The sequence below is a fragment of the Paramisgurnus dabryanus genome, chromosome 6 (assembly GCF_030506205.2).
Source record: "Paramisgurnus dabryanus chromosome 6, PD_genome_1.1, whole genome shotgun sequence".
Classification (NCBI taxonomy): Eukaryota; Metazoa; Chordata; class Actinopteri; order Cypriniformes; family Cobitidae; genus Paramisgurnus; species Paramisgurnus dabryanus.
This window is the reverse complement of record NC_133342.1, coordinates 8778251-8790309: the sequence shown is the minus strand read 5'-3', so window position 1 is coordinate 8790309 and position 12059 is coordinate 8778251. Positions and strand designations below refer to the sequence as shown.

General features: G+C 37.4%; 1 protein-coding gene across 6 annotated transcripts in view; it reads right to left on the bottom strand.

Moving 5' to 3' along the window:
* adgrl2b.1 (adhesion G protein-coupled receptor L2b, tandem duplicate 1) overlaps positions 1 to 12059 on the bottom strand; it is a 144138-nt gene that overhangs the window by 14579 nt on the left and 117500 nt on the right. For all 6 annotated transcript variants that reach the window (XM_065262394.2, XM_065262395.2, XM_065262389.2 and 3 more), the window contains 5 exons: positions 9834 to 10054; positions 8937 to 9003; positions 3804 to 3895; positions 1256 to 1424; positions 640 to 768 (listed from right to left, as the gene is read on the bottom strand). In XM_065262394.2, the coding sequence (XP_065118466.1) occupies positions 640 to 768; positions 1256 to 1424; positions 3804 to 3895; positions 8937 to 9003; positions 9834 to 10054 (678 nt within the window). The remainder of the gene's footprint in view (positions 1 to 639; positions 769 to 1255; positions 1425 to 3803; positions 3896 to 8936; positions 9004 to 9833; positions 10055 to 12059) is intronic.

Below are 12059 nucleotides of genomic sequence, written 5' to 3'. Positions count from 1 at the left end.
ATTTCATGTTATGGTAAAGATATCATTTTCCCTCAAAGTTGAAAAAGAAAAAAATGTAAGATTTGGACTAAATTGACTGAGTATGTAAAACCTTGAAGTGGTGCACATCCCGATTCTGTTCTGCTTTGTTATGGTTCCCAACTGGAATAAGTAGTGGAAAATTTTTAGAAAGGCAATATGGAGAAACTCATCTAAAATATCTGTATCCATCCTTAACTATGCATTTCATTAGCTAAAGTTGTAACCAACTAATGTGATGGGAATTTTCCTTTTCAAATAAAATGATAAAAAAAAACTAATCACTTAAATCACATATAAACAGTAAAAAAACAACAGTAATCAACTGCTGAACTGTTAATATAAATGCCTGAACTGAAGAGATCATTTGAAGAGTTAAGATGCAAAAGCCACTAAACACCATCTCCGTCAAAAACACGATAATTATAACCAATGATGATTCAAGCATCCGTTGAACAAACATGGAAACAAAGTTTGGGCAAAGATGCTGTATTAAATCTGTATGTGTGTTAAGTCTTTTTATAAGCTTAAAGGGCATATGTTAAAACTAAACTCATTGAAAGGCCAAAGCAGCATCAGTCAGGAAAGACCTTTGACCGAAAAAAGAACCAGTAGATGTACCTGTGTAGCAGATGAATATCGGGCCGTGGATCTGGCGGCCGAGGTTTTGTTGGAGCTGTGTGGACCTTCAGATGGCAGACCACCACAACACTGAGACTGACGAAAACACTTGCTGTATTCTTTACGCACCTATATAGAGATTCACGAGGTCAGTTAGCAAACATTAGCATGTTGTTCACAACAGAGGAAAAGGTGAAACTAGACTGACATGGTTTTTATCAGTCAATTGGAGAGGGCTGCAATACAAAAACTCAGTGTGTGTATGTACATAATATGAAAATGTTACATTCATTTGCTTTCAACAAAGTGTGCTTTCGAAAATATGTTGCAACCTTGAAACCCCCGTTGCATTTAAAGAAGAACGCATATGCACACATTTGCTATCTAAACTTGATTCTTGCATACGTGTTTATAAATGACTGTTCGTCGAGGTAAACATTATATCCCATATCGCACGGCTTATCACCAGACATAGGCTTAAAGGATCGCAATTTAATTAAATGAGACAAATAAACATCGCAGGCAGAAAATGGCTTTACGATCGTAATCGTCGCTTAAGACAATAACCAGCCATCAATCCATTATAATCATGAAGAACATGATAACCATGGCTTACCTTCTTCTGCAGGAGACAGTGGAAGATGAAGATGAACATCCCTTGCAAGGTATTGAAGATGGTGAAGAGGTACGCCATGAGTATCGAAGAGTCGTTCAAGAAAAACAGACCGAAGGACCAAGTCAGGCCAAGTAGACACAGCAAGGCGAAAGCACCCAGCACCCAGGATCTGAAAATAATGTCATTATAGATTTTTGGACTTAAAGTGATACGCAGTTTGTTACAATTTTAACAACATTATATGATTTGTTATGATTAGTCGTGACTCATTATTTGCGGAATAAAAGTTTTTGTTTACATAATATATATGGGGGTGTACTGTGTATAATAATTATCTATATATAAATACACACACACAAATACATGTATAATTAAAATTAATAATAAAATATTTTTAAATAATAAAAATTTATTTAAATTATATATAAATATAAACATGTATACAGAATATACATGCAAATATTTCTTAAATATATACATTAATGTGTGTGTGTGTGTGTGTGTGTGTGTTCATTTATACATACTTATTATACACTCACGTATATTATGTAAAAAACTTTTATTCTTCATCGGGACAAGGCATCCCTAACTTAAAGCAGAAAAAACATATTTTAAAGTTAACTACTTAAAGCAGTAAAAGACCACTAATAAGATGTAATAATATATTGTGCAATATCAAGCTATGAAACTTATAATACATGTATATTGCACTTTTATAACCACGCTAAAACTTCATCATGAGATATAAATCATCATACTCTTAAAAGTTATAACCACAAAAATGTAAGTATTATAATGTATTAGGGATGTGCATGTATGTCATTTTTTCATTTCGATTAATCCATAGTTCTGAAAAATAAAACAAACTCAAATAAAACTTAATTTTGAAGAAACTATGACAGAAAAATGAACACATACTAGATTATTAATGAATTAAAGGTGCAGTGTGTAAATTTTAGCGGCATCTAGTGGTGACCCCTCGTTTTTTAAATCACATAGAGAAGCTACAGTAGCCGTCACGAGAAATCATGTCATCGGAGACAACTTAGTAAAAAAAGTTTGTGAATTAATGGCTTCTGTAGAAACATGGCGGCACAAAATGGCGACTTCCATGTAAGGGGACCCTCTGTGTATGTAGATAAGAACGTCTTATTTTAAGGTAATAAACACATAACGGTTCATTATGAAAGGTCTTTATACACCACTGATAATATAGTTTTGCATATTATTTTGCATTTTTGTCAAGAGATTCTTCTAAAAATTACACACTGCACCTTTAAATGTTTTTAACAGAAACCTCTAACAGCGATGAAGTGAAACTAAAGGGTTAATAAACTTTTTTACTTTATTATTTTTTTCTAAAGGGTTAATAAACCCAGTCTTTACTACCACAGGTGCTTGTAACGACAACCAAATATCCAAATGCCCCCATAACCACAAAATTAAATAATCGATGCGACGTTCGAGTACTCGATCAATCGATTACTCATGCCCATCCCTATACTGTATCGTAACTGTTGATACAATTATTTATGAAACAATACAATATATTATAAGCTTGCTTGTATATAAGCCATTTTAAAGCATTAAGAATTCTCTTATAGATACAAGCTTCATAGAAAGTATCACCATTTGGGATTTTTTGTGCCGGACGTAACTAATACTCAATGTTTTACTTTCAAGGATTATAAGCTGTATTTGTATATCACTTGATTGTAACTTTGATACAAATCATTTCCAAATTTTCAATTTTCATCAATCATTTTCATTAATCAAAAATGGCTCAGAAGAACAAATTGTTTGCCAATCAAACATCACTTGTTCACAAAACAGATTGGATAAAAATTGAATCCACTCCTACAATTAGACCACCCAGATTTACAAGAGTTTTAAGACAGCAGTATATCAGTGGACTTTTTTCCCATAAGAGATTCCAGCAACTATCTGTACGGATCAAATGTCCGGGAGGGCCGATCCTTTCATACGGACACATGACGGGGGAGATTTTTCCATCTCTTCTTACCCCCAGCTGCACGTTTAAAAGTAATTACGACGCGGGGTCCAATAAAACGTCTTACTTATCATCATAGCATTGTACTTCCCATCTGGAAATACGCTTCTAGTTTCCAAGGACAGTGTTTACAAGAGGGAAGGGTCGTGCTATGACATTGCAGGACAGTGATGCTAATGAATGTGTTAATAACACGGTGCAGGAAAGGTTAATGTCGTCCATAATTATTTCCATAAACTCAAATTAGCTACATGTGAGCATTTACCAAAAGTCCAGTCCCAGACGCAACCCCTACCCCGAGCGCAACCTTTTACCCAGAACGCCGTCCATTACCACGAAACCAATTTGTACGGCTACACTGTAATTGTCACATTGCAATTATGACAATTATAAAGTCGTGCCACTTGAAGTAATGCGAGCGAAGCAATCAAGACGGTAATTGGGGATTACAAAATCACGTATGTGAAAGAAAACGTCGTAACGTGAAGTTCTGCAGACAGCTGGGATGTCGTGCGACTGTTTCAAGGTTGATCTTACCGTATGTTCTCCAGCCTGCTGGAATCGGGTTTCATAGACGTCGAGTGTTTTACCATCTTGTATAAAGTCACCACCAGAAAGATGAGATTAAGCTGTCAGAAAAGATAAAACATGTTGAGAAGACCACACATCCTGGAAATCATGTTTGCAATTCGTCATTCGGTTGGCATGTTTATTAAATATCATTTAATATTCATATTTCCCAGTTTTGCCGTTTTACGTTCACGGAGAGGACTCTGGAACGGTTACATGGACAGGAATTGTCTCTCTTGGGACCTGTGATCACCAGGCTATTAGACCATTGTAGCACCACCATTAAAAAACTAAAATAAACCGTGGCTTACATTGGCTGTGGTACGCTGCAAAGTATAGCCTTTAATAATTCATAAAATAGACGGTAACTGCAAAAACGTCCAAATGCAAGAACAGATGACTTCTGCTGGAAGTCGTCTGAACTGGGAAGACACTGGCTAAGACTTTGCATAAACCATCGTGAAACGTCCTAACAGTATGCTGTTTGTTTAAACGTGCATTAAACACTTTAAATGATGAATAAAAACTGGATCTGTAGGATCTGCAACCTAATCTGTTTTCCAATTGCCAGTAGGAACGTTAATATATCTTCAGACACAAACCGTCATGCAGATAATAAAGCGCTACCATTTGTTCCTGATTTGGATCTTAAGGATTATCCGAGACAAACTGCCGTTGGCGCCTTCTCAGACTAGTGTAAGTCATAACTGTGGCTCTAGACATGTCTGCTTGCTGGCAAGAACTTGTGTTTTTCTACACCGCCCTGAACATGGGAATGTAATTCAGGCAGGCCAAAGGAGACCTCTTAAAAGAGCAACTATGGGGGCCAAAAAAATGAGTCCAGTAAAAGGAGCCTTCTTCAATGTTAAATATTGAACAAGGCTAAGGGAAGCTTTGGGTGTTAATACGATTGAAGTTACAGACCACCAAGGTTCCTTTAATAAAATAAAAATTCAATACACTGATTTGAATTGAATCAATAATTCCTACTGTAAAAAAAAAGGCTAAACATAAGTGAAAAACCGCTTGGTGTCACTTTAAGCCTGAGAGATTATGGGGATTTCATTGGAAACATATTTCACAATACACACGAAAGAATGTTTCACGAAAGAAAGACATTTACACTTAGAAACTTAGTCGACGGTGAGCTGACCTCTTTTACAAAATGATGACTGTTTGCCTTTTTGTTGAGAAGCTGTGTTTGGTTCAACTGTGTTGAAAAGAGGTTGATTTAAGTTTTCTGGCGCATCGAGAAATTTCTTGGAATTTTTCCAAATGTTACCCCAAATATATGGGTCACATTTTGACAACGTAAAGACGAATGCAAACTCGCCAATTCAAGTGCTGTGCGCGCTCAGGTTGGTAACTTGGTATATTGTGTTTGGCTAAAACCCAAATAAATAGAAAAAAAGTACATGACAAATAGGTCAATTATAAGCACATTACAGTGGGGTGAAAAACACACATTTATCTTGTTTATTTCTTGGAGGCACGAAAAGCCACACAGTGCAGGACAGAGAGAAACAAAAATATGTCTTTTGAAAAGAAATTTAAAAGAAAGTTCTTCGCTTCATCGATCACCAGCAGAAATTGTACATAAACAAGACAATGCACCGCGGTTTTTCAGCAATTTTCACAAAGCAAGAATAAAAAGTTAACAAAAATTTTTATTTATTGAAAATTTAGATTTTACATTACTACTGTGTTCTGGTAGCTTGTAAGGCCATTGCTAGCTGGTTGCTTAAGGGCTCGTTAAAGTTGTGCGTAGGCACTACGCGTAGGTTCCGCATCAGTTTTCATTTATACTTTTGCGTCAATGTCCACGTCGACGTGCAAACACACGCGCAGACCGCTGGTAGGCAGTATCCACGCGTGTAACCACAGTAGCAGCACGACCGTCGAAGAAGCTTGGCAAGTTATGTATGATTTGGGAAAGACCAGCAGTGATGGAAGTAAATAAACAGCGACTTTTGTTGCAGTTTGAGTTAAATCACTCCTCAACTTGGCCATTCTTTGTTTTCACCGTCGCAAACTGAAATACCTATGACGCAGTTTTTTTAACTGACGGGAGGGGTTCTGGTGGACCAATCACAGTGCTTGCGGTCCACGTAGACCTGACGCGCTGTTAAACATTTTGCGGGGTGCACTTCAAGTGACGCAGAGCTACACACAGGCTACGGATAACCTACGGCGTAGAGCTTACGCACGACTATAAATCAGGCTTTAGTGTCACAACCAGTGTTGGGGAAACTTCGTTTTTAAAAGTAATGCATAACAATATTAATTTACTCCCCAATAAAGTAACTAATTGCGTCACTTAGTTACATTTCATGGAAAGTTATGCTTACATTACTTTTGCGTAACTTTTGCGTTACTTTTTCGTACTTTGCAGGTGTTTTTATGTCCGAGAAGTTCTGCATTCAGAAATTGCATATTTCCATCGCAAAAATGTCAAGCTCTGGTTTGCCAATACAGCTAATACTGCTAATACAGTTTAATGCAGTACATTGCTTTTTTAACATCTAATTAATTAAACTGAAAAGTAACTCGCATTACTTTAAAAAAAGTAACTAAAATATTTTTTATATTATTTATTAAGTAATGCGTTACTTTACTCGTTACTTAAGAAAAGTTATATTATTACCAAATGCACGTTACTTGTAATGGGTTACCCCCAACACTGGTCACAACAATAAAATAAAAACTACCCCAGGGTATTCGCGAAGCATTGCATTCCTCAATCTAGATTACTTGCGGAACTTCGTCCCATGCAAATTTTTCACTTGGATTGAATATTTTCAATTTGTGCGAAGATGGGTTTGAGGCGAATAGCGCGTGTTTTCGCTGCAATCGCGCCGTCCGATTCACGTCATTCACATCGTCCTGCGCAAATTTGCGTCTATTCACTGAATTTGCGTTTGGTGTGTACGCCCCATTTTTTATTAATTTTCACCAACTTTATTGTCTAACATGGGACATCTCTTGATTTAAAGTGTTGTTGATGTTTGTTGCCAAAATGGTCTGGTAGTTAAAGATTTCTTAAAAGCTTTAACCTCTAATTATGACTCATGGTAATTGTGTTAACTAATAGCAGTAAAAACAGTAGTCTAGAATTTAAATTATTGAAGAAGAGATGACTGTGGAGACTGATATAAGGAAAGGAGGATAAACAGAGAGGGGAGGGGGGCTTTTAGATCACTGATTATGTTGCTGTTAAGCGTTGTCTGCGAGTCACTGGGGCTGCTATGCTCCAGCATGGGTGGAGAGGCTGGAAATGCATTTAACGCTCCCTGCGAGCGATGACACAGATCTGATGAGACTGCCCGGCAGACCAGGCACGGCACGGGAGGAAGCCAGACCAGCTGAACCGCTTTAACTCACTCTACACCTCCCAGTCCTCTCCACCCCCCATCTCACCCTTCACCTACCCAAAATAGAGCCACAGTCGGGCTCACACCTGAGAACAGAAGACACTTCAGCCTGTCGTCTTCACTGTGACTTAATTTTTTTAAATTCCAATTTTATTGTATTTTTGGGATGAAATATGAATACGTTTCTTTAAATTGGCTTTGCATTCTTGATCTCTCTGACCCACAGGAGGTAAATGGGTGCATTAGGAGTAACTCGCAGTATAGGTCACGGTCTGTTTATGTACCCTGTACACCACCGACTGCACATTTCACTATCTGCACACCATCTATTCCTGCACTTTCTAAAATGGCCTGTTTTTCCAGCCCTTGTGTCAGATTTCTCATCCATCTGTGGGAGTTTGTAAAAAACCCTCCTCACCAAGCCAAAATATCCCGCAGTGGTGCCGTAATTCATGTCAGTACAGTTAAACTCCAGCAATCTATAGCTGTCAGAACCTCCTACTTGTTATCTTCATACTCGTCTCATTCGTCACCCTTTATCGCTCTTTTTCAAGAATGAATGACCTTCAGGTCTGCAACTTTGTCATTTTCCAGTCATCTGTCTGGTGCAGTGAATTCATAACGAGAGATCTAAATGAAGCCTAACCAACAGCAAACCATCAGACAGTATTGATTTATAACAACGCAGCACTTATTACTGTATTGGAACACATTGTATGTTATCGACCAATAGGAACAGATTGTACACCACCAGAAAAAAAGAAACAAAAAGTATGCTTGGTTCTTACAACGCATACATTATCGACTAATCATCTTCAAAATTAAACATGATTTTAGTATAGTTCAAAACCAAAAGTTAAACCATAATTACCATAAAATAATCATACATTAAATTGTGCAACAACAACATGGTTAAACCATGTTTACCAGTGATGCGCGGGTTGATACAATATGAGCGGGTGCCTGTGGTCACCCATGGTTACGAGTCATCCAAAGATATTTTTGATGATATTCGGGTCACGGTCGGTCAGGTTTTTTTAAATAGAGTTGCCAATTAACTATTTTAAACAATTACTATTTTTTTTTTAAATGTGGGCCAGGAAGCATGTCGGGTACAATATATATATATATATATATATATATATATTTTTTTTTTTTGTGGTCCGAGTTGCGGGCGGTATAGTTCAAAACGTTGGTTGTGTGCGGGTTGTTTATACATTGACCCACGCATAACTGATGTTTACTGAAGTAAAACGAACACTGTAGTATTAAGTGTAATTTATAGTCGTGTGTACGTTCTACGACGCAGGTTATGTATACGCCAAAATGTTAACAACGCATCTGTTCTGCGCGGACTGTACGCGCTGTGATTGGTCCATTAGTAAAAAATCCATCTGGTAAAAAATCGGCATCATATTCCTTTATTGCGACAGTAACAACCAAAATGGGCCAAGTTAAGGAGTGATTTAACTCAAACTGCAACAAAAGACTGCAAAAAATATAGATAAGATGAAACTTTTTTTTTTCAATTTTTGTTTGTTTGTTTATTGTTTGTTTGAAAGCAGAGGGTCTGTTCTTTCATTTGATATATTTGGATGTTTATATATTTTTAGAAGAAAATTTTCCTGGAAGGCATTTTGTGAAAAATGCCTTCCTGGCGGGCAACTTTTCAAAAAATGGCTGGTGGGGAATTAGTTAATGTAAGTCATGACAAAAGTTCAAAACTTACCATGATGACGAACGTGACAGGGCCAATGAAACTCCAGATGAAATGATTATCAACCCTCAACCAACAACTGGAAAAATAGAGAAACATACGTGAGAAATGACCATATTAGCAATAACCTTGCTGATCGTTCTGTGTGTGTCCATGTCTGAAGTCACTCCTAATACTCCAAACTACAACGTCTGGATGATTCACAACTGAAAACAAGAACCATTGATGTAGGCTGCTTGGTTTTTTAACCTTGGCTATTAGCAAGGTGTTATCATTTGGTTGTTTACTAGCTGCATAAAAGTGTATACAGTTAAATGAGGTTGTCAAACATGTAACTGCTTGCACTCATTGTGTCGTTTACCAAGCACACTTCGCAAATCGAAATCTCAGATCTTTCAAACAAGCTGAATCAGCAATCGACTTCATAAAAATCTCCCGAGGTCAATATGTGGCGGTAGGTTTGTCTCTGATGTGACAGGCTTTCTTTTGAAAAGGAAATGAGTATTAGAGGAACATATGGTCTTAATACTTGATGAGCAACACGACAAGTCTCACAAAACCAAAGAAATGTCCCTACTGAAAAGACATGCTAAAACCAGCCTATGTAGCAGGCTGGTTTTCAAACTGGTCTTAGCTGGTCAGGCTGGGAGACCAGCTGACCCACCAGCTAAACCTAGCAGACCCACCACCTTGCCAGGCTGGAAGACCATCTTAACAAGCTTTAAGACCAGCTTTAACCAGCTACTTCCATCTTAAACTAGCTAAGACCAGCCAACCAGCTAAGCCAAGCTGGCCAAGCTTGACCCACCAGCTTGACCAGCCTGCTACACCAGCTTAACCAGTTAAAACCAAACTGGGAGACCAGCTAAAACCAGCCAACCAGTTTAACAACCGAACAAAGGAACTTACGCTTTCTTGGTGCCGTAGCTTTTGTAGTCGATGGCTGCCGAAATCCCGACCACCACTGCTGGAAACAGATAGCCGGATGCGTAGTAGTACTTTCGTCTGGAGAACTCGCTCTCGAAGACCTCCACGAGCATGAGGAACAACTGAACGCCCTCCAAACACATCCAAGCAAACGCCGCCAGAAAGAAGAAATGAAGAACTCCAGCGATCACCGAGCACACGATCTGATCAGAAGAAGAGGATCAGGACTTTAGCATCATTTTTCAACAACCTTCAAAATTCAACATCTGCCATAGCAACAACAATTGTGCAACAACGTTATTGTTTTTGTGTACACAATGCATGTACTGTACATTAACACTAGTTACATTACTGGCTATGTTTACATAGGCACCAATAATGTGCTTATTTTCAATCATGTTATAACTTGCTAACATTTGTGGTTATTTTTCACATAACCCAATGCACAAATGATGAACTCACTTACAGTAGGTATGTTACAGGCCTCTTGATTGAATATATTTATCAAATGCCAAACACATTCCTATGAACGTACTTTGTTATTTGGTGGCGTGATAAAGTATTCTGAATATGCCTGTAATGGTTTTATACACTGGTTTTGAAGACGCAGAGATTACTATCACCGAGTTGTGTTGACAGTACAGACAAAACTTCCTAATGTCATGTTTACTATTTATCTGGGCTTAAGGTGTGTGACAAAAGCACACGCACACTTCAGTCAGTGCCGAATAGATTTAGTTAAAGTGTTTACATGACCGTATATATCAAGCATTCGCCACAGTTTAATACAATTATGTTAGCTACGATCATGAGCTTAATCGCATTATTTTGATCAAAGTATCGTGTTTGCATGAGGTTAAGTGTGATCGCAATACTGCGAAAACGTCATTGTAATCCAATTATATGGGCGCATGTAAACATAGTGAATGTATGACACTATTCATCATTAAATAATACATAATGCACAAATGGTGTGAAGTAGTGCAGTTTTATTTAAAGGGGTCATATTATAAGATTTTTTTAAGATTAATTTTTTTTTTTTTTTTAAGTATTTGGTGTCCCCAGACTGCGTATGTAAAGCTTTAGCTCAAAATACTCCATAGATAATTAATAATAGCATGTTAAAGTGACCACTTTGTAGGCCTGCCGTTTTTGGGGCGTGTCCTTTTAAATGCAAATGAGCTGATGAAATGCAAACCTTGATCACAATGATTTTGGTTTGGTGCAATTGAAACTCAGTTGTGCTGTCTATTATTTTCTCTCTCTCTTTCTCTCTGCATTAAATGGCAGTGCTGTGATTGGATAGGGTAGATTAAGGGGCGGTATTATTGTAATTCGCCTGGCTACCTACATCACAAAACAGGCGAAATAAAAATGACCTAATTTTTCACATGCTTGCAGAAAATGGTTTACCAAAACAAAAATTACTTTTTTATTTTCTAGGTTGATAGAGGCACTGGGGACCCAATTATAACACTTAAACATGGAAAAAGTCAGATTTTTAACCTATGGCCCCTTTAAATAATGAGCATGGACTACAACTATCTAAACTATCAACATTTACAGCCATATTAAATGAAAATCTGCACTAAAACTTTGTTGCATGCTCACACTAGCTGGGTTTTGATTTTATGCGTGTTTTGAAGTATTGCATCAGAAACGAGAGATGGAAACAGCAAATTTCAGATAAAATTATTTAATTTGCAAATCAGTTTTTAAGTTCGTTTGACTTGTACGAAAAAAATCAAATGCGAATAATGGGAGATGGAAACGCTTTGCCAAATAAATTTGGACGTAGCGAGCATTAAACCCACGTCACTGATGGTCTAGCTGTATCAGCTGATATTGTCTTTTCCACATATGGGGCTCAATGTCATTGCATTGTCCTTGCTGCTGTATAAATAAATAAATGTATAACTTGCCAAATCTTAACTAAATGCAGTCCTGTCTCCATTTTCTAAGAGTGCCTTGTTTTATTTACTGTTGATTACTAGGTTACCAATACCACCATTTGAACAACGTGATGGAAATGCACCTAATTGCCATTTTTTTTTTTTTTTTTTGATTTTGAAAAGATTTGCTTTTGGCACGTTTCAATGGAAACCCAGCTACTAAAAGTGATTTCATTGTTGAAATTTTACTGTGTCACTAACAAACATTCCTACAGTTTTAGCTGACAGATTTTTAGGAAGTCACTGTCTGCATTCC